The 23,357-nt window shown below is 34.3% G+C and overlaps 3 protein-coding genes across 7 annotated transcripts; 2 read left to right on the top strand and 1 right to left on the bottom strand.

Moving 5' to 3' along the window:
* Nucleotides 1–1,512: 1,512 nt before the first annotated feature.
* LOC145591637 (uncharacterized) lies at nucleotides 1,513–5,022 on the top strand. The gene is made up of 2 exons (XM_081648153.1): nucleotides 1,513–2,010; nucleotides 4,236–5,022. Exons 1-2 carry the CDS (start codon nucleotides 1,575–1,577, stop codon nucleotides 4,781–4,783), a joined length of 984 nt encoding a protein of 327 aa, XP_081504279.1. The 5' UTR covers nucleotides 1,513–1,574; the 3' UTR covers nucleotides 4,784–5,022.
* A 1,014-nt stretch (nucleotides 5,023–6,036) lies between these two features.
* On the top strand, nucleotides 6,037–9,148 carry LOC145591642 (protein trichome birefringence-like 6). The gene is made up of 5 exons (XM_081648159.1): nucleotides 6,037–6,978; nucleotides 7,283–7,475; nucleotides 7,622–7,812; nucleotides 8,197–8,355; nucleotides 8,456–9,148. Exons 1-5 carry the CDS (start codon nucleotides 6,248–6,250, stop codon nucleotides 8,775–8,777), a joined length of 1,596 nt encoding a protein of 531 aa, XP_081504285.1. The 5' UTR covers nucleotides 6,037–6,247; the 3' UTR covers nucleotides 8,778–9,148.
* A 753-nt stretch (nucleotides 9,149–9,901) lies between these two features.
* Nucleotides 9,902–22,930, bottom strand: LOC145604922 (histone-lysine N-methyltransferase EZA1-like). 5 transcript variants are annotated; one of them, XM_081660920.1, is made up of 18 exons: nucleotides 22,661–22,930; nucleotides 19,470–19,636; nucleotides 16,996–17,097; nucleotides 16,511–16,782; nucleotides 16,204–16,365; nucleotides 15,525–15,609; nucleotides 15,221–15,355; nucleotides 15,051–15,098; nucleotides 14,892–14,960; nucleotides 13,378–14,060; nucleotides 12,735–12,858; nucleotides 12,216–12,439; nucleotides 11,954–12,085; nucleotides 11,153–11,240; nucleotides 11,011–11,058; nucleotides 10,802–10,930; nucleotides 10,558–10,635; nucleotides 9,902–10,476 (listed from the first exon to the last, which is right to left on the bottom strand). In XM_081660920.1, exons 2-18 carry the CDS (start codon nucleotides 19,506–19,508, stop codon nucleotides 10,285–10,287), a joined length of 2,610 nt encoding a protein of 869 aa, XP_081517046.1. In that variant the 5' UTR covers nucleotides 19,509–19,636; nucleotides 22,661–22,930; the 3' UTR covers nucleotides 9,902–10,284. The 5 variants fall into 5 exon arrangements, with proteins under 5 accessions (XP_081517046.1, XP_081517038.1, XP_081517061.1 ...); XM_081660912.1 differs by having other exon boundaries at nucleotides 19,470–19,725; XM_081660935.1 differs by having other exon boundaries at nucleotides 22,643–22,930.
* Between the last annotated feature and the right edge of the window lie 427 nt (nucleotides 22,931–23,357).

Below are 23,357 nucleotides of genomic sequence, written 5' to 3' on the forward strand. Positions count from 1 at the left end.
TGCATTATTTACTTGTATAGGTAAAAAAAAACTATGCAATAGGTAAGCTGTTTTCCAAAAATGTGCGGTACTTATTCGATGGACGTGTTCACATTAAAGATGTAATGATGTTCATGTACCTTTTAAGATTAAATGGCCAGTGTACTATTGTAATATGAAGGGTAGTTGCTACTAAATTAAATAGGGGGTTTACAATATTAATATGTTGTCCAATTTAATCGTTTTGGTAGGTGATTCTTAATTTCTTACGTAGAGATATTCGGATTAGCTCTTTAATTATTATTATTATTATTATTATTATTATTATTATTATTATTATTTTTATCTATTTAGTAGGCCACCCAAAATGTCTAATCTTGCAATATTTGGATTGATGATTTTAGGTCATCACATAAAGTAACACTATATTGTGTATCAGTGTATGTATTCATTAGACTATATTTGGTGTAGTAATTTCATTAATAGATCAAGTATTTTGTTAGCATGTACAAGTAGGTGAATATCAGTCGAATTAATGTTTAATGGAATTAAATAATAATCAAATTACATAATGTAAATCAAATAAGATTCCTAAACATGCATGCATATACTGCAACAAGTGAAAATGGACAGCTTCTAATTTTTGGAGCAAAAACAAATGAACCACCTTTTTATTATTATTCTGATATGAAGTAATTTTCTAGTTTTACACGGATTAAAATTTCTATATGTATCTAATTTCTTTCCAATTTTTACCAAACCCCACCAACTCATACACATAGGGGTTCTTTTATGACTTCTTTTTCGTTCATCTTTGGAACAATTTAAATAGAAAACTCCAATCTAATCAACTTTACATCCTATCATCATGCACCTCAACAAAAGTTGAATAACGCTTTATACACACATTATTAGTTCCTAACTTCCTATGCCTTGGAAACCATGCATCCTTCTTTGTCCAACCTCTTTTCCACCACTTCCCACCCATCTCCAAACTTCTCCTTACTAAAAACTTCACCTAATGACATTCAAATTATGTCGACATCATTGTCAAATATATGTCACAGTACACCAAAAACCAAAAACGTATGTAAAAACATTCTATCGTGTGCTCTTGAATTAATAATTACGTATTGGTATTATAAGATAGCTTAGTTGGTAAAGATTTATAATAATTTCATTCAATCTTATTTAAGTTAACCAACTATTTGATAGTTTGATTATTAATAGATACGAAAAAGGATTACATACAACACAAACCTCTATCCAAAAACATCATTATCGTTCAAATGAGATTAAGACATTAGTCACATAACGAAGAATCACATAACGAAGAATTATCAATTTATCATACTATCCCATTACGGTGTCAATTTCTTGCAAAAGTCACAACTAAACTTACACAAAAAAAAAAAAAGCACAAAATAAGGAATAAAATCAAACATATTGTGGACAATCAATTTTATCACCCCTTTAAAAGAGATTCATTTCCTATTTTCCAACCTACAAATACAAATAATCTCACACCAAAAAAAACACCACATTCTTTCCTTTTCTTTTTTTTCTCATTCATTCTCTCTCCTCACATTTTAACAATGGGTTGCATTTCCTTCATATTTTCCACCAAATTCATATTCTCTCTCCTCCTCTTCTCCGCCATTCCTATCGGCATTCTCATCACCCTTGAGAGGACCCCACCATCTACACACGTGTACCAATACCATAGCAACAGCTGGCTCAGGGAATGTGCCAAGTGGGATGATCTCAACCGTCGATTCCTCGTCTCCTACATGGAGGGTGGTGTAGGAGAACTCAAACTCCAAACCGATGATAATCATGTATTGGATGAAATCACAGCATTTAAAGACGTTGACTTGGCTGGAAATGCTTCCGTCGGTATTTCCATTGACCGGTCGAGGAATCGTCTTCTTGTTGTTACGGCTGACTTGATTGGTAATCGTTACGGTGGTCTCGCTGCTTACGACCTTTCCTCTTGGCGTCGTTTGTTTCTAACTCACCTTACTAAGCCTGGTAATGTTTCTCCGTCTCTAAATGTTGTTCCTGTTTTAAACTTTTTTTTTTCCTTTTTGTGACGATGATTCTAGTAAAAGTAGCAACCGCCAAATCCGGTAAAGTAAAACATATGGAAGATATTGGCTTTTTTAGTTAGGATTTCTTTGCTAGACTAATTAATTTTTTGTTAATAATAAATGTCGAACTCTTGTATGAAACGGTGTCAAAGTTACTTTTATAGAATAGAATAAAGTTTTCTAAAATTAGCTGGACAGTAATTTTACGTGAAATAATTTTTTTATTTTTGTTTTTAATACGGGATAATATTTTGTCGCTAAAGAAAATTTGATTTTAAGGTTTAAACTGAAAAATCAAACAAAGAATTTGAAAATGAGTGGCTTGCAACTTGACAATTGTCATGATTCAATAGTTAAAATTACCATTGAAAATATCTGATTTTTGTAGTGTTGTTGATGACTTGTATTATCTTCTTTTGGATCGAGATTAAAGTCATTAACTTTTCCTTATAAAATTATGTAACAAGTCACTCCGTCTCAAATTAAATGTATTACTATTAACTCATATCTAAATACAAGTAGTAATACGAATACAATTTTAATATCGTTAAAGATAGAGAAATGTTTATAAAAATTTAATTACCTAATGATTAGAGAGAAATTAATGTGAGAATGAGCTTAAGTTTTCCAATCCCTAATATATCATCATAATATATACTCGTACTTCATTTTTATTAAGTTTGAATGTTTGCTTGATTGATATTCCGTATAATATTTGGTGATGACACTTATATAGTTATACTACCTCCGTTACATATTATTAGCAACGATTTGACATAAAGTAGAGAGGAAAAAATGTCTAATCGTTGCAAATAATATGTAACGGAGGTAGTATATAATCTACAATTTGATCAAATCTCGTGTATAACACCTTGATTCGTGATTATCTATCTGCACACATATAACATAAACAATGTATTAGTGATTTACATAGAGCGTGTAACACAATAAACAAAGAATGGAGATCCGCATTAATCGTGTACTGTTTTGTTTGGCGCACACAAATACACGATAACCAAAACTCATATTGTCCTCACAGTCAAACCTTTACCTTTGGTTTCTGTTCTTAATGCTCAACTATTATCGTAGCCAACATTAATACCCCTTCCGTCTCACTTTACTTGTCTCGTTTGATCAAACGGCACAAGTAAATTATAATTTTATTACATTTGTCTTAATAGTTTATAATTTTTTTTTACTATAAGTACTGTGTATTTTATTGACTAATGAGAATTGAAAAAAATGTATTGAAATGTGTCAATTAATAAGAGATGGCGAAATGGGTGAAGTAATTGAATTCGGGTCTCGTCCAGTTGTTAAACATATATAGGCCTCTAGATGTTCAAGTACTACCAGATAAATGTCAGTTCATTTAAGTGTCAACCAATTCACTCCATAAAAACTTGAACGTATTGTCTATTTGTCTTATCCACTTTAAATTTGAGGAAAATAATTTAAACAATCAAGTGGAGTGAAACAATGGTGTAGTGTAGGGCATCAACTAAATTAATATGATAAGTAAATGTTGTGCTACTTGTGCCTAAGCCTAACCCACTTATTTGACCTATATTAGTTACGGAGATATGTAGTAGGTAGTGCTCCGATCCTTGTATTTAAGTCAATATTGATATGGACAAAGTAGTGTATAGATATGTAATACAAAGTGAGTATTCCGTATAGTCCGTGATAAGTATTTAAGTTAAACTCTTGAGAATATAGGAAATGTGTCTCCTATTGTACTAAATATGTGACAATATTACACGATGGATAGTTTTGAAATTTGAATCTAAAAATTAAAACATAAATATATACGGATTAAAAAAAAAAATCTATTCTTTTAAGGGATGTTGTACCGATAAATATAATTTGTTTAAGAGCCTGCTCACATTTACTGAACTGAACTGAGTGGAGCTGAACTGAACTAAACTAGACTGTTTCTATGAGCGAGGGAAATTAGAAGCTGAACTGAACAGAACTGATTATAGCTGAACTGAACTGAAATTAATTAAATATATGTGAACATGCCCTAATTCTTACATCTAATACTACTTGCATACTTGGATTATTATATTTTGTAAGATAAAGATTTGTGCATCTTCTAGTCCAATATTTTGACTAACACCACCTAATATAATCAAACTAACAAGCTTATTAATAAATTTTCAGGAGATGAAAAGGCATTTGCGGACGATGTAGCCGTTGATGAAGAAGGCAATGCATACGTAACTGATGTAAAAAACAGCAAAATATGGAAGGTTAATGTAGATGGAAAGTTGTTATCAATCATAAAAAGTCCTCTTTTTACTCCAAAAGAATGGTACAAAAATTTGGTAGGACTCAATGGTATTGTGTACCACCCTGATGGTTACTTGCTAGTCATTCATACATTTTCGGGTAATTTGTACAAGATCGATTTGAAGAAGGGAGAGGAAATCACGTTAGTGAAAATCGTTAAGGGATCACTCCAATTTGGTGATGGGTTAGAGTTATTATCTCCAACTAAGCTCGTGGTTGCAGGGAACCCTGCAGGGCGGTTGGTGGAGAGTACTGATGGGTGGGAGACTGCTTCCGTGGTTGGGAAGTTCTCTGGCGCAATGCATAGGTTGGCTACGGCTGCAACGGTCAAGGATGGGAAGGCGTATATAAGTCATTTGATTGGGTTGGGATACCCTAAGAGGAAACATGTCATTGTAGAAGCTGTTTTTAGTTCTTAGAAAGGGAAAGAATTTAAATTATATTAAGTCATTGATACATTATTGTCTTAGTTTAGGTTACTTAACATTTTTTTTAATGTGTGTTTTCCTTGAATGAAAAGGAAAAATGAGTTGAAAACCATATTTGAAGGGGCTAGTTAATTGTTTCCCTAGCCAAGTTATACTACAATATTGGTAAAATATTGATTTGTAATTTGGTTTATGAATCCAAATGGAAGAAAAAGATGGTTTGGTTTGTTTTTGTTTTAGCTTTAGCCTAGGATGAAAGTATGACTATGCCTGACTTTTCTTGTTCTAGTGGTTCTTCCTAAGGTTTGTTCAACAACTCTAATTTAGGAAGTCTTGGGATCTAGTGTCAGAAACTCACGGAGTTGTAAGGGAGGTATCTTGAGATCATATAAAACCTTTTGGAATTATGTACAATCAGGTGATTACATAAAGACCCATGATGGCTTAGGGTTAATTAATTGAATTGTGTATGTAAAGTTGTAAACAACTTAATTCTCAGTTTAAAGTCAAAGTAGACGATTCCAACCACCCAAAAGACAACTTGGGGTACGTGGGGTCCAATAGGAAGCATTCGGCCTGTTTTCTTGTCGAGTCCAAAAAAGTCAAAAATTGAAGGCTATTATCCACAGTTTTGGATCAATTTTGGAGATTTTGGGGCTCGATGTCGAAAACTTTTGGAGTGGTAGTGGATGCATTTTAAGGTTATATAATGTTGTTTGGAACCATATATGACCACTCGTTGGTCACATAAAGGCATGTGGTGGCTTTGAGTTAATTAAGGTTTTTGTGTTCATAAATTGTTAAATTGATGATTTTAAGACAAATTGAATAGTTCCAACCATCTATAATGTCCTCCTGAGGTGTCATGGGTCAATGGGAAGCATCCCTACCACATTTCTTTTCAGGTCCAAAAAAGTCGAAAAATGTTCAAAAACTAAAGACTATAATCCACGCTTTCGGCCAATTTCGGAAGATTTGAGACCTGGTATCGAAAATTCAAGAGATCATAGAAAATGCATTTTGAAGTCCTTTAATGTTGTTTGGAATCATATAAAACCATTAAAGGGTCACATAAAGGTCCATGATGACCTTGAGTTGATTTAAGTTAATTGTGTATGTGCATAATGATCGATAAATAGAACTTAATCCAATGTACACGTCTACCACTCATAAGTCATGAGTATGATATAATGTTCATTAGATTATGATTTATGAATATTGTTTTATAATTAATTAAACAACTCTCAACTTCTTATCTTTATGAATTTTGGCCATGTCTCACACGTTCTTTTACTCTACAACTCTCTCAACTCCACCACCTCCCTCAAAATTCGATTTTTTTTAGCATAAACTTTACCAAATAAATAAACATAAATTAAATCTGTATGAAAATAACTACCCAATTCAATTTTCAGATGCATTTCTTTGTTTTTCAAGCTTATTTCAGTAGCAAAGATGGAGAAGCAGAGAAATTGCTGCTCATTTTGGAAATCCACTAAATTTATGGTTATTTCTCTAACTCTTTCTCTCTGTTTAGTGTTCTTTTCATTCTTTTCTTTCTGGTTTATGCGAGCTTCTCCATTGATTCACCAAGAAGCCTATGTTCTAAGCTTAAGCTTTAATTCCTTAAATCTTCAATCTTTGACAGTTCCTAGTACAAATCCATCTGATTTTAATCTTAATGATACTACTAATTTGAAGAAAACCCAGTTTCAAAAACCTCAAATTTCATCTGGGTTTGTTGTTAATAGTTCCATTGAAGTGACTAGTAGTAGAAATTTCACTGTTTTGGGTAAAAATTTCTCAGTTTCTAGAGTGAAAGTTGTGAATTTGGGGGATACCCATTTGAGTGAACTTCAAAATTCATCTGAGTTTGTGAGATCTTCTAGTTTTAAGGATGAAGTTGATGAAATTACTACTGATGATGTGGTAAAAGCTGAAGTTAGTTGGGTTGAAAATGAAATGAATTTGACTAAAGTTGGTAAAATTGATGAGGATATTGAAGAGAAAAAGGGTAAAAATTGTGATGTTTCCAAAGGGAGGTGGGTGTTTGATGATAGCTACCCATTGTACACAAATTTCTCATGTCCATTTATAGATGAAGGGTTTAATTGCCAAGGAAATGGGAGGTGGGACAAAGATTACATGAAGTGGAGATGGCAACCTCAAGATTGTGACATTCCAAGGTATTGTAAATTTGTAATTGATAATCCCTTTTGCAATCATTTGTAAATGAAGCTAAGTTGTTACTCGGACTTGCATAGTTGTTTTCGAAATGAGTATGTGTACAAGTGTTAGACTCGACTATTTTATGAAGCATTTTCGTGTTTTATGACATTTTGATCCAAGGAATTATAGTTGTTTTTTTTTTTTTTTGTAGGTAAACAGAATATTTGATTTTGTATGGTAGGTATATGTGCTAATTGCTAAGCTAGGATGTGGATTGTTTTGACATGTTTGGAAATAATTACTCTTTGATTCAAATGTTAGGTTCAATGCAACAAATATGCTGGAATTGATTAGAGGAAAGAGGCTAGTCTTTGCTGGTGATTCAATTAATAGAAATCAATGGGAATCATTGCTTTGTTTATTGATGGGAGCTGTAAAAGATCCTACTAGGGTGTATGAGGCACGAGGTCGAAGGATCACTAAGAATAGAGGGGCCTATAGTTTCAAATTTGTGGTAAGTACTCAGCTCCCTCCGTACTTTCGTGTTTCCATAAATTGATTTTAGTTCAAAATCATCCTCCCTGTTTAAATTTGTATTCTTAGATTTTACAGGATGTCTGAGCTGATAGTGATCACTACTCTGGTGATTTTGCAATGTAGGATTATCAGTGCACAGTTGAATTTTATGTGACGCATTTCTTAGTGCGAGAAGGCAAGGTGAGGATGGGTAGGAAGCGTAAGGAAACGTTGCGAATTGATAGCATAAATAGAGATTCAGCAAAATGGAGAGGAGCTGATATCTTGATCTTTAATACTGGAAATTGGTGGACTCATTTCAAGACAAAAGCAGGGTGAGTTAATTTTTATGAAATGTTGAAATGGACTGTTTAATACTTGTTGAGTTCAGATTGGAAAGCATCAGCACTATTAGGAATTATGAATCATATTTGTTCTGTAAAGGCTTATAAAAAATTGTCATATCTCCTAAAATAGCAACAATTATGATTGGGAAGGGAATGAAAACATCAAAAGGATTTTTTTTTTTTTTTTTTTTCCTTTTCCGAATCATAAGGGATTGTGACAATGTGATTACTGATTCCAAATGGAATAATAATTTGAGTCTTTCGTTATAGATTGTCTCAATTCTCTCAAAGTTATTATGTATCTTATGTACGAATTTAGGCCTTTCTATTATGTCTTTCTGAATTTGTACTAAACAATGCAATTGCATGTAGGATTAACTATTACCAGGAAGGTAAGCAAGTTTATCCTCACCTTGATGCAATAGCAGCTTACAAAAAAGCTCTTCTGACGTGGGCTACATGGATCGATAGATATATAAATCCTCACAGAACCCAGGTTTTCTTTCGAAGTACAGCACCAGCTCATTTCAGGTTGGTTCTCTACACTAACATATAACTTACATAAGATTATGCGCATCAAAGGTTGCAGTGAACCTTTTCACTCTAAAAACCTGTCTGGTTTGCTGAACAGAGGGGGGCAATGGAATACTGGTGGACATTGTAGAGAAGCAAAGAGACCACTAAATGAAATGTATATAGACAATCTTGATAAAGATCATATTGCTCGGGAGGTCATCAATACGATGAAAACTCCTGTTACATTTGTGAATGTAACAGGATTATCGTCATATAGGATAGATGGTCATCCTTCCAAGTATGGGAAAACCCCAGGAAAGAAGGGATCGTCAGAAGATTGCAGTCATTGGTGTCTTCCCGGGGTTCCAGATGCTTGGAACGAGCTGATTTATCATCAGTTACTTATAAAACAACAGAAGAAGCTGTATGCTCGGTGATGAGCCTTAGAACAGTATTATTATAGGCGTTCACTTATTCTTTGATTAACTTTTTACATTTGATCTATTCTCTGCTGTTAGATACTTAAATTCAGTTTTTTTTTGTAATCAATTGTAATGAAAGAGGGAAACAATGTATGTCTATTCCCGGGGTTCCAGATGCTTGGAACGAGCTGATTTATCATCAGTTACTTATAAAACAACAGAAGAAGCTGTATGCTCGGTGATGAGCCTTAGAACAGTATTATTATAGGCGTTCACTTATTCTTTGATTAACTTTTTACATTTGATCTATTCTCTGCTGTTAGATACTTAAATTCAGATTTTTTTTGTAATCAATTGTAATGAAAGAGGGAAACAATGTATGTCTATTGACTAGTATAATACTGTAACAACACGATATTGTATGGCTAAGGGATTCAAGATAGATAGCAAGTAAGAAATCGAGTATCAATTTACAATGGATTGTAATAAGATTTGATGAAGCTAACATGTATCTGATTATCTTACCTAAACATAGACCCTACGCAAATTTACTATCACCTGATGTTATTTGGAGCTTTACATGGTTTTTCAAACGGAGTGAAAATTAATAATATGAAGATTATTCATTCCAAAATTGACCTAAATGAACCATACTCGAACCATTGACTATTCACTCGAATGTGACTCGAATAAAATTAGACCAAATGGAACGTGATCCGAAAGACCACTTTGGCACCCCTAGTCTAAGGTTAGGCTTTAAAGAACAAAGGTGGTAGTGTGATGGCTGCATATAAACGATTCTACAGGATCATAGAAAAATGATTAGATCTACCCTAATTTGATATGAACTAAGATAATAATCACATTTGCTAAATTTATGATAATTAAAAATGCCTCATACATAATACATCTAAAAGCTCTTAGAAACTCTCTTTTGTCTCTATTTTTTCTTCCTACTTTGACCTTTTCTACCTCTTAGAAATTTCAATTAAAAAAAAAGAGACGAAGAGAGTATGATTCAACATGAAATTTTTTCTTGGACCTCTTACTTGAGAAGAAAACATGAATTTACTATCTACTGATAGGGCATAAATATTGATCAACCAACAGGTATTGTACAAGTAAAAAAGAACACACACTCAGAAGTAATAGTTCAACTCTATATTAATTTCTTTTTTCATCTCAAACTTTTGCTGCATAACTCAGCATTAATTATTTGGGTAATGAGTCATCAACAGAATTTCCTCAAAAAAAAAAAAAAATATTTAAAAAAAATTCAGAATTACATAAGCTATAAAATTTCAATTTTTGCCTTGTCTAAAATAGTAAAATTATTATCTTCCTATTAAGATTATTATTATTATTATTATTATTATTATTATTATTATTACTTTTATTATCTTCCTACTCCATATGATTATCAAACATACTGGCTGATTGACAAACAGCCACACAAGTCCACTCGAGCACCAATGGAAAACCCATGATTATGTAAACACATACACTGACGACGACATACAGCTCAGCGAGACTGATGTTTCCTTGCACGACTCTGAGAAGATATCTGTTCATCCTTCTTAGATTCCTTGGATCTTCGGAACCACGAAGGTGCTTGATCAGGACCATAACGATAGTCATAAAAGATTTCCTGCATGGCTTCAATCCGTTCTCCGGCAAAAATACCAACCCGATGATCTCCTCCCACCAGTAATATCTGGTCAAAGCAGCATATTAGTTGAGCTGATAAACTCCCTATATTGGAGGGCAAAGAGAGTGCAAAACAAAAATTAGGTACCTTGCAATAGCAGTTGGGGGTTGCTGAGTGATTTGCAAACTTCAATTTGTCTCCTCGACGGCAGGCATCAAGAACATACTGTGATCAAAAGAAGTCATTTTAAGATACAACTATAAGTAAGCTCATTGCTCCAGATACACTCGAACAATGTTAACTTAAGCATTCTACCCCTATTAGCAAAAAAATAAACATCTAACGAAATAGCTATTTAGCATATGATTAAAAAAAACACACACACACTTACGTGATCATTCAAGTCAAATAGATATGATGAATCTACTCGATCATATATTTTTCCACGTTTATCAGCTTCTTGATGCGATATCAATTCGCCTGTATATTCTCCAAGGTAATCATTTTTATTCACAGTATTCTGCAATATCATGACAAACTTTGTTAGAAGAGCTTGAAAATAGCAATAATTATAGTTACTCAGTACCATATGTCTCTAACCTTGATAAAAGCTCCCCATCCAACAACATCTGACCGTCCCAACAATATCTGAGCAAACATTATATCAAATTATGAATCATTATTTAGGAGGAAAACACTGTCAATGAAAAAAATTGCTACTGAAGCAGTCAAAGTAATCTACCCGCTGCTGTTGCCTCAAAAGGAGCCTCATATTTCCACATTGTCCATCTCCTCTCTTTGGTGGTTCGCCTAGTTCACCCCCACCGCAACTAAAAAATGCAGGAAAAGCAATTTTAGCAAGTATCGTATAAAATATTTTTCTTTTATTTTAGGTGGACTAAGAGTTTTATTAAATATATTGAATCATCTATTTGGGCATATGTATACTTTATGATGGCAGAGGGAGTAATTAATAGTCACTTTTCAATGCATACTTTCGCTGATCTTTGCTACTTGAATTCTTCCATTACAGAGAAAGGAATTTTTCTGTATCCACCTAAAGTGCCATACTAATAAAGAAGTTTAACCAAAAAAAAAAAAAACAGAGCAAACAGAGTCTTAACCAACCAGCTAATAAAAGCCACACATAGACTCTAAAATCATCAAAGTATGCCATGTAAGTTCCAACCAAGCTCTAAAATGGTGCATGCCTACCACCTAAGAGATCCAAAAGGTTTTCTCTCACATTGCAGATAATTTCAACTCGACCACCTTTATTCCATGGTTACCAGACTAAAAATACCTAATAATGTGATGAGGAAATACCGAAATATGCAACTTCCATATTATGACAGTACAATTGTTAATGATTATTCTTCTAAATTAGGAACCAGAGCTTTGACATTTGCTACGTCCAGAGATACACTTAGGTTTATGATTCAGTAGAGCACAAGTAGCACAGCTTTAAGAAGGTATTAATCACATAGTGACAGGCTATTTTCGCAGATAAAAAGATGAACTGGAAGTTGTAGTAAATAATTACCTAACCCAGCAATTACGACAAACATCTGGATCACATTCACGATTAGCTGCAAAACATGGGCACTGCCGGCTTCTACACTGACTCTTTGCACAGTGGCATCCTCGAAATCTATTTTTGCAGCCTTTTGGACACCTGTTATGGATTATTTAGCTATTATTATGATTATTTCTTTCCAATTAATATTTCTAATATGATTTTTGGACTGGAGAATTTGTTCACTGCATTTTTATTCAGACAAAACTCAAAAGGTATGTGTCTTTACCCACAGTACTTTTCGCAACAGTTTCCGCTTGATACACAGGAGCAGTCCTTCCCACACACGGACTCGCATGAACATGGTGTGTACAGCTTGTATGCCTTGTTTGCATCAGTATCTTTTTTCAAGCTGGATGGATGACCATTGGACTTTGTAGAAAATTTTAGTCTTCTTGCCCTTCCTCTTTTACGAACTATTCTTGATCTGGGTCTCACTACTATCTCCTTTCTCTGGATAAAAATACTCATTAGTCTGTAAAAGTGGTACTTGGTAAAAAATTGAAAGCCAGTACCCCAAAAGCTACATATATTCACACATACTGACCACGAGTTCTAGACATATCCTTTGCACAATGCTAGAAAATACACAAGTGGGAAGCAAAGAGATTGAAAAACAATTTGCTGCAAGGAGTGCTAATATCAAGTAACCAACATGCTCCAAAGGAAAATGAGAAAGCATAAAATAGAAGGGACAGGGGGCATCAAGTCATCAAATGCATATTATATTATCTGAATCAGCCCTTACATTGTCTTCTGACGAGTTTACTTTATCCATTTTCTGAGTCAACAAAGCCCTATTATTCTGCAGGTAACTGGACACCTCGCTACAAGTCTTTAAACCAGGTAGAAAGTTTCTGGCTATCAGGCAACTGAAAAAGTTATAAAAACATCTTCAGATTGAGGAAGTATAATAACATACAATTTCTTAGTAGGGTGTGAAAATAACCTAATGTCTTAGTCTACCTTAAAAAAACTTGCGCTCTTTCATACTAGAACAGCTTAGAATCTAATATGATGGTAGATCATTTGACAAGCCTATTTCAGCCATTGTCAAAACTTTTAATGATCTAACAACAAACAAAACATGCATAGACTACCACTACCAGACATTTCTACCGTAAAACATAATTGAATTGCAAGACATGACTAAAGTTAAAAATATGGAATAACTAAATTGAACAAACAAATAACAAAGCCTGACTTCTTTTAAAAAAATAAAAATAAAAGAGAAGCATTCATCTAGATTGAAGCCTGAAATCTCTATATTGAATATTGTAAAATCCACAACTTTTTGATGAAAAAAGAGTATCATCTATATTCTAGAATGGCCAACAATAGTAATTTAAAAAGAAAACTAATGTGAGATAACCAAATAATTGATCACTGACCTGCTTTTGCCAAACATTTTCAACCCTTCCAGCAATAGAGATTTCTCCAAAGGCTTCCAGTCACAACTACTTGACAATTTTGTCCTTCTCCTTCCCAAAGAAACTGGTTGCTTCAGTTCCACCCTCCTACTTATGTCACGAACTTCTTCTCCAATAATATCATGGGTATGACAACTTGAATTGTCATCAGAACTTAAATCATATAAAACGCCAGTAGCATGCCCTTCCATAGGATGTTTGCCTGTCTGTTGATGATCCAGATATTGAGATGACTCAACACTCAATTTCTTGCTTTTGCCAGATGAAATTGCACTTGCCGATACAGATTTACTATTGACAGTTGTTGATTCAACAGCTTGAATTTTTGTCAGCTTCTTATTAATGGAACTTTCGAAGCTACCAGATCTCTCTAACTCTCTACCATTGTCATCAGTGATCTTGCGCTTTGCCACGTTTGCATGAACTGTAGGCACAACTTTTAAACCAGATAGGACTCCTGCAGTAGAACCTTCCCCAGTATCAGACTTCACAGTACAGCCAGTACCAAAATCTGCACTGCTTATATTCACTTCACAATTGAAAACACTAGAGCCTCTACTTTCCTCTTCTAAAATAGCATGATCCATATGCTGTAATAAACGAGAATCTGAGCTTTCCACCAATTCTTCAGCAGTTTGTATAGCCTGGCAGTTTCAAAAAATAATAACTAAATTATTCAAGCTTTGCACAATCAAAGAAAAAGGAAAAATGCACCCCAGACAGATTAATAATGTGCAGTTGTCCGTTCAGTTAGTTAAAACATAATACAGCTTTCCTAGAAAAAAATCAGGTCCAAAGCGAATAAATTTGAGTTCACATAATAATGATTCTATGTAGCATTTAACATATCATAAGTCAAAAGCTGCGGCTTGCCGGCTAGCAAATGGCAGGTTAGATTCATCAGTCATTGTGAAAAACATATGGAAGATAGAAAGCCACACTTTACTTCGAGAGAAACTCAGCTATATCACCACGACCCAACATAACCATTTCACTTGCATAAACATTTTCATGATTGTGCAAGAATTGGCAAGCATCACAATGATCACTTGCTCTACTTCTGACAACTACATCATATTATTGACAGTTATTGACTCGATTTTCATAATAAGTACAAACTTTAACTGCAACCTTTGAGTTTCAATTCTTGCAAGCCACTATCACTTCAAGTCTTCAACCACGAGTAGAATAAACAATTTGTTATGCAACAATGTTGTAAAACTAGTACTGCTAATCGTTAATCAACAACCTTTCATAACCAACCACCACTTTATAAAAACCTCTAGTAAGACAAACATCTATGGATCTCATCATTCATTCAAAAACTGAACATTCCATAATATTTTTACACCACCAAAAGTACCAATTTTAAAGGGTAAAAAGCGATCCAATGACCCATTGCTTTCTATATACTTTGTATGTTAGAGGATGTTAGAAACTTGAAAATACAGGTCAGAATCAAGCATGAGATATACCAGGAGGTAGCACTGGTCACTGCAAGGTTTCCTGCCCTCAGGTTCAGGCAAAGATGATAGTTTTTCTCTCTGAAAAACCAAATGTTTACAAAGATCAATGGCTGAATAACTGCAGGGATATAAATATGAAAGTGAGGAAAAATAGAAAGAAGATCTCACAGGGTTAACAGTAGGTTGAGAGCAGCCATGCGAACGACAGTCAAAAGCCTGTTAGAGAAAATGCCATAACAAGTGAAGGATGATAAAACAATTATAGGATGCAATAAGCTAAATAGAAAAATGGTCCTAATATATTATAAGGGTTTATAATACTAAAGATTGAAATATACCAAACATCGGCGGCAAAAAAGATAGTCAAAAGAATCTAAACAAGCACTTAAACTCTTCTCAAGAAACATGTTTCTTCCAGAAGAATCTTGTTCTTCTGACGCCTCAAGCTTCAGCTTTAGTTCATTGTACCTCTCCTGAAAATTTCAAAACAGAAGAACCCTACCAATCAGCAAGGGGGATTCACGAAAAAATGCGAGGTTGGGAATTTCCATTTAAAATTGGGTGTCAGGCAAAAGTACAACAGGAAACATCTACATCACAACACTAACATCACAGTTAGATCCAAGATAATAATGAGGATACCTGAATTTCCACAGGGGTGCCTCCGACGAAATGGCTAACCACTTCAGCAACATCATCATCTAATCCATGCTCCTGAAAAGCCATCCTTAAGAAAGGAAATAGGGAAAGTTCCTTAATATAAAAGTACGAAGTAATATTAACCACTCATACAAAAAAAGAACCAATAATACTCCGTAATTTCTCATTAGTACTTCCATTTAGTCACAGAAAGCTCTACATCTCTCAACACCTGTAAAATCAAAAGGACAATGTGCACTCACAGACACCACAAGTACCAAACACAAGTGCATTAATAGAGGAAATTAAGTCTCACTTTAAGTCCTTAAAAAGATGCACACCAAGTGTACTATTGATCAAAAAGGGCCCTTCAGTCAAAAAAAATATGTGAAATTAGTAAGAAATTTTAGTAAGTGAGATTTTAAATGTCTTCTTGTTGTCTCTAATGAGTCTGTGGCATTCCAATTTTGAGAGACTTAAAACAATTTAAATAAATAGCCAATAGAAAAACCAGATACTGAAGCTAGTGAGACAGTGGATCACCACAAACAACATTTGATTTTTAGCGAATGAGTTCAAGATATATAAGCAAAGGAAACATGTCTGCACATTGAACATGCAATTAAATGTAGAAAACCTTAAAGTAACATTTTAACAGCTCAGATACCTTGAATATGCTTACCATAGAATTCGATCTTCACCATCAGAAAAATCACGCTTCTCTACCTCAGCTTCTTGAACATCTTCCTCACTGTCACTGCATACCAGTGCCTCTTTTCCAGATTGATCATAGTAGATACGTCTCCTACCAACGATTGACTGGTCTTCCGCCATTCTCTGATTTCTATGTTACATGAGAAATAATAATTGGCATGAAATTATGGAGATGCTTAATCTTAATCGGGAGAGCATAAACCTTAAAGGCCATTTACTTATTCCTTTTAGACAAATCAACATCCATTATATACATAAAAATATGATGTTCATACCTATCCAAAAAAACCCATGTTGTATATGTCGGTATCCTTTGAATTCTAGGTAGCTTGATGCTTTTGGTAGATATGACTTCATGAACATTAACAAAGCCTTTGTCTGCTGAATCAAGTAGATACCCATTCATCATGCTGAGAGATGTTTCATTTCCTAAACGAGGAATTTCACATGGTTCATTTCTCACTGCAGAAGGTATCCCTTCAAATGTTGCTGCCATGCCTCCATGTATATGACTCTGTAGTTTCTTCAGACACTTATCAAGTTTTTCCTTCAGAAAGATACAATCACCATTAGTGCAAATAAGCCCTCAAAGTTTCAGTGTCTAATTGTCTATTCCCCAAAACCCTGATATCCATGAGTATTATGATTAAATCATGCCTCATCAAAGAGGAAGCAACTGTATTAGTCTCTATCGAAGGACGCTTGAAAACAAGGTTTAAAGATATATACAAAATACATAAAGGACCAACTGACAGCTAACCTTAATTTTCACTTCTCGATCTGCTTCAATTTCTTCTTTCAGTCGGTAGATCTTTTTAATCAAGTTACCATAGCCCCTCTCCATCAGATCTTTCAAAGATGCCTGGACATTGATAGACTTAGTGAAATATTCCATACCATGTACAAATTATTATTATTTTTTCAATTAACGGACATGACCCAAGTGACCGTGACAACATTCACCCAAGATAAAAGCAAACACAATTAAGTTATCAGCACCTGTTAAGTCCAAATACTTTATTGTCTCCATCTCATCTCAAAGACGAGATAATTAACATCAAAGACATTGGGACAAGTTGCTATTGAATTGAACTCAAAATCAAACACATTATAGTTTATAGTTTCCCAAAACCCTTTAATTGCAATTTTATATTTTTATCTGCGTAGTTGTCACTTGTCAGAACCACCTATGGATCTGCTCATATGAGACGGGGATTATGTTGAATATATTAAAAAATAAATCTTATTTGGGCTTGTGTCACTTTGAATCAAGCTAAATATGGGACAATTTAGTATCATACTGAGTTCAGGTTGGGTCAATAAGATGTAAAATAGGGTCAGAAACTGGGTTGGTGTTGATTATATGCATTTTACAGTATAAGAGAGCTAAAATCTAGAGATCATGACTCATGTTTGAATAGAGACTACAGGGGGTCCAAGTTGATGGGAAAAGCCAGCTAAAATTCATGAGAACGTGACAAGCTGACATCCATATATCTCAACAACATGACTATAATTGATAGCTCACTCACCTCACCAGGCAGTCAATCTCAGGAATGTCACGTGTTAAGTGCCTCTAGGATATCTATAAAACTCTCCAATGCCTTACTAAGTACCAATATATACAGCCTTCACTGAATCACACGTTACTCGGCTATATATTGACTTAGGCTATAGGGCAAAGAATCCCTCTAAGACTAGTTTCTCTATATTCTAAAGATCTTACATCATAGAGCCCAACTTCAAGCAGAACTATTTGCCACTCTTAATTTTAGACCAAAATAGAGACCATACTTACATAAGACCTTAAAAAACCTTTTATGTAAAAAAAAACTAAGTCCACTTATATTCAGAGATAAAAATAAATAAATTATTGCAAATTTTATAAAAAGATTGATTCAGCCAGACTAGTTTCTGACATTTTGTAAGCTAAAGTATGCCAATACTGACAAAACCAAACAATTTACATCATATAAGCTCCAGATAGGCAAGCAGTGACTTGAATAATCTTTTCCCATCACCATACAGAATTCCAGTTTTTTTTTATTATTTTTTTTTTATTATTTTTTTTTTTTTTTTTTTTTTTTTTTTAACCAAGTAATTTTATTCTACATGTTAGACTGTCAGTGATACTAGAGCATGAAGGAAACAAAAATGAAATACAAACATTTGAGCTGGCTAGTAACTGCATAGGCTACATGCATCAGGATTTAGCAAAACCCCTTGTATCTTGCTTAAGATCAGTTAGGGATTAAATAAGGTTTAAAAGGACCACTATGCCTAATTTGAGACATAAATTTTAGGATCCTAACTCCTAAGACATAGACCAAATGCTACAAACCCCAATAAATTTTGATGGCGATGTGCTAAATCTCTATATCTTGTCTTCTTATGCAATCTTAAGAGAAGAATGAACAAAACAAAAGTTTATATTTGCAATATGACTACTTTAGAAAGCACCCAAAAATTAAAACTATAAGGGAAAATTGGTCAGTATTCATGCTCAATATGACCATAGGAAACCTTCATATATAATAAGAGTTTGATTAAGGAACATTGAATATGGGCCAAAATTCACATCTATGTATTCTGTAATGGTGAAATATACGCCTAGTAGGTCTTTCCTAGAAATAAACTTTATACAATTCATTAAAGGAGGGGAAACCTCTTTCTTATAACATCAATGCATCCTTTGAGAGATAACATTCAATGTAATGTACATCCACTTTATCACTATAGACCTCCTTTGTCCTCTCTTTTATATGCAGAGTCAGTGTCAGTGTATTGCTTACACTAGTTCGTCATACAAAGAATAGAACGTTATTCCTATGCTAGGCATGCATATTAAACAGCAAGGCAGATTAAATTCCACATAAACTCCAGTTATATTCAGTTGTTCAATTTCTGTATTTGATATTACATTAAAAGCTTATATTTAACTAATAAGGATGTATAGTAGGCAAAAGTATGGTCAATAACTTAGTAACTTCCTAATTCAACAGGAGACCGATGCATTAAATAAGGCATTGCTACAGTTCTCTATTGACTTTTATACTTTTCTAAATTCAGGATGAATTCATGACATCACCCAAAGTCCTCAATAACCACCGAGAACAAGAAAACACAGTGACATATAGCTAAAGCAAACTATTAACACCATATTCTCCCACTTCATCCTAAACGTTCAAAATTTCATAAGGAAGCAAACAGGGCAAGGAGGGAAGAGATGCTGACCTTTGGCTTGGACAATGAATCATGAGTTCCAGACACCATCACTGCCTCTTACAATTAAAGGCCAGATATGAGGGCTTTACGGCAAAATGCACATACAGAAATGTCTTTATTGGTTTAGCGATATGGCACAGATTCAGAAGACAGCCAAAATTGTAATAAGAGACCAGCTGCAGCACAGAAAGATGTGGTGGACTATTGTTAAAAACCCAATACTACTGTACGGCAGGCCCACAGTCCCTCAATTTACATAAACATCCTACAAGAAGAAGAAGAAATAAGCTCTTAATGGCATCTAGCATTCTCTACAAGCCCTTGCTAGTTGCTATGTAACAAATTTTGAACTCCCAACCAATAATCAACAGTTGAACAACATTTCAATATGCAAATGTAGCAATATACAATAAAATTAAATATTTCATGAAACTTACTTGACTGGAAAACTAGTTCAAATATAGAACATCATTCAAAGGACCAGTGTTGCTATGTGCTACAAAATGTTGGGCTTCTAAAAAGGAGCACATTAAAAAGATGGAGGTTACGGAAATGTGCATGTTAAGGGGGATGTGTGGGAACATTCTCAGAGATAGAATCAGAAATGAGGTTATTCGCAAAAGTAGGTGTGGCAGGCATTACAGACAAAATAAGGGAGAATCGCCTGCGTTAGTTTGGGCATGTAAGACGGAGACCCGAGGGTGCACCGGTTCGAAGAGTGGAAGAGTGGGACCATAGAGGGGTTAGACGAGGAAGAGGGAGAACGAAAATGACTTGGTTGGAAGGAGTTAGGAAGGATATGAATTACAGGATTTTGGTCGATGACTACACGGAATAAACATGTTTGGTTCATGTAGCCGACCCCACTTATGGGATTAAGGCTTTGATTGGTTGATTGAAGAAAAATCCAAGTGTTAATTAAGAAAGATATCGATTCCCCTTAACATAATTAATAGTATCATCAAATTTCATGGTAGCTCAGTCAAGTTCAAGTTCAAGTTCAAGTCCAATATCAAGCTAAAATCAGGTTAATAATACTTGTTCAAGGCTCTAAACCAGTCAGAAACGACCTGAACTCGTGAATCCAAACCATTTCGAAAAGGAACCGAACCACTAAAAACCTGTTATTTTAAAATCGTAAACGACCTAATCCGATTTTTTAAAACCTGAAACTGAACTCATCCGAATATTTGAGAACCGTTAATGAATCGTACTCGTTATCAAGCCGAACCGATACAACCTGAAATCGAGAACAACCCGAATCGAGTACTTCTGAACCCTATAGCAACCCGACCCATTGTAAACCGAACCCATTTAAACACGACAACCCGTAACTAGTTAGGATCGAACCGTTATAACCTGTAATCAGTTATGACTGAACCATTTACAACCCGTAACCGGTTATGACAAAACCGTTTATAACTCGTAAGTCCGTAATCCGTTATGAGAGAAAATTGAGAGAGAGAAAACGTTTTGCCTAAAGCAGTACGGGTGAGTGTGAGGAATGAGATATGAGGATTTTAGGGTTTGAATTTAGCTTGGGCCAATTTTGATTAGGTTTTAGTGATTTGGGGGAGATGAATGAGAGGCATTGGATTAAAGATAGGATTAATCAACGGTTGTGAGATTATTTTGTTGAGGGGTTTGGATTGTGATCCGAGTTTTTATTGAGCGACCAATGAAATTATAACGTAATAGTTAATAATTACTAGTTATATTTTTAATTTATAAACTACTTGTAATAAAGAAATTATAATTAAGTAATTACTAGCTTAGTATTAGTAACTTGCTAGTTACAAGAAAATATAAATATAAGTATACAACTGATGGATAAAGTAATAAGTATTACTATAAGTCTATATTGTGTTTATGACCCGACCAATTACAAGTTTACAACTCGACTCGTTCTAATTTTTTACTTGATCAATATAACTTATTTAAGTCTTTATTACTTGTGACATGAACTAATTTTACTCGATTTGTTTTTGATCCATCTCGTTTTAATATCGACCGAGTTCTATCCGAATTAATTGAATTAATTATGATCTGAACTGATTACAACCAAACCCTATTAGGATCCGATCTATTTTAACCCAAAACCCGTTTTAAACTAGCAAAACCTATTTTCAAACCGACCGAGTTCAACTCGAACCAATTATGACCTGAAACCCCGACCCGGTTAGGACTCAATATGTTTTGACCCAAAACCCACCTTAAACTAACAAAACCTGTTTTTAAGCCGGTTGAGTTCAACCCGAACCGATTATGACCCAAACCAATTACAACCCGACTCGATTAGAATCCGACCCGAAAAGAAAAAAAAAATACCAAACCGAACCAACCTAAAATTATTTAGAACCGACCCAAACTGACTCGATAATGATTCCAACCCGTTATAAATCGACCCGTTACAAACCGAAACCAATAAACCAAACCGTAAACCCGATTGACACCCCTACTCCAAACACTCAACTTCAATTCCCCTTTTACTTTAAACTTTATTATTTTAGCACTTAGAGTGAATTTCTCAAAATTACTTGGTCCAACCTTAAAATAACTCGACTAAAACCAATTTGGGACACATAGATCAGAATATCAGATAGGTCCTTGATCAAAAACATTGAAAAAATGCCAGAAATAGGTTCCTGAGGCTGGACTCCATCAGAATTCTTCTGTCAATGGCATGAAACCAAAATTCTAGAACTGTCATTCACGAATTATGAGATTAAGGGTTCAATTAAAGTCGGGTCGGTATGTGACAAGTCTAACATGTCTCCGGAAAGAATAAAAAAAAAACTTTGTATATATCACAACTTTTAATGGACACCCCAAACTAGAGAGGGAAACAATTTCAAGAAACATTTGATCACCCTTTCTTAAGCTCAATCAAATTATCAAATAAACAACAACTCCCACCCCACAAAAACTAGAACAACATAAAAATCAGCAATATTCAATGAAATTTCATAAAAACAATTCCATCAATACTTCATATAAATATGATCAAATCAATCAAAAATGATCAAAACATTCAAAAACCAAATAAATAAAAACTGATTATCATAAATTGTTTCAAAACATAAAAAAAGTTGGGTCATTTCAACAAAAATATCAATAATAACAGATACAAATTGGGGAAAAAAAATTCGAGAAAGGAGATAACATACAAGAAAGATACTAACTTTGAGAAAATTCCAAACCTTTTTGGTTTGTTGGTCCTCCAAGCCTCAATTCAAGGTCACCAAAACAGAGAGAGAAAATGAGAGAGAGATAAAAAGAGAGAGAGAGACAAAGTTGGTTGAAGGAATTTGGGAAAAAAAAATGGAGGGGTTTTGATGATGAAGGTGGTGGAAGTGGAGAGGGGAACTGTAGAAGAAGAATGTGCTACTTTGAAAAGTGAGATTTTTTGTAACTTTGGCCCCTTTTTTAAAGGAGTGAATTCCTTGGTTGGGTCAAGTTGTGTATTTTGGTTGTGCACTTGTGCTTGTGAATGAAATAAAAATTAGGGAGGCCTTGTTATTTATAGGCATTGTGGCTTCCAATTCCGTAATTCTAATACGGATTTGGAAGCTAGAAACTGACCTAACATCTTTTTTAACCTAAAATTTGGTAGTATCGAATTGGGTCAATGCCATCTTAAAATGTTGGTCAAAATGGATATGCTGGATCAAGCTGGCACAGGCTGTACTTAGTGAAGGCATTATCCATGGATATTGCTGCCAGCTAAGTCATTGCTGGACACCTTTTTGCTTGGTAACAGTAAAAGGAATTTAGGCCAATTGGCTAAAGGGTAGGGGTACTATTGTCATTTATTAGTTAAATTATTGGTCAATAAATTGATTCACGTCATAAAAGCATGATATCTCAAAATACCTTAAAAATCTCCCAGCATTAAAG

Source organism: Chenopodium album, chromosome 2, assembly GCF_948465745.1.
Source record: "Chenopodium album chromosome 2, dcCheAlbu1.1, whole genome shotgun sequence".
Taxonomy (NCBI): domain Eukaryota; kingdom Viridiplantae; phylum Streptophyta; class Magnoliopsida; order Caryophyllales; family Amaranthaceae; genus Chenopodium; species Chenopodium album.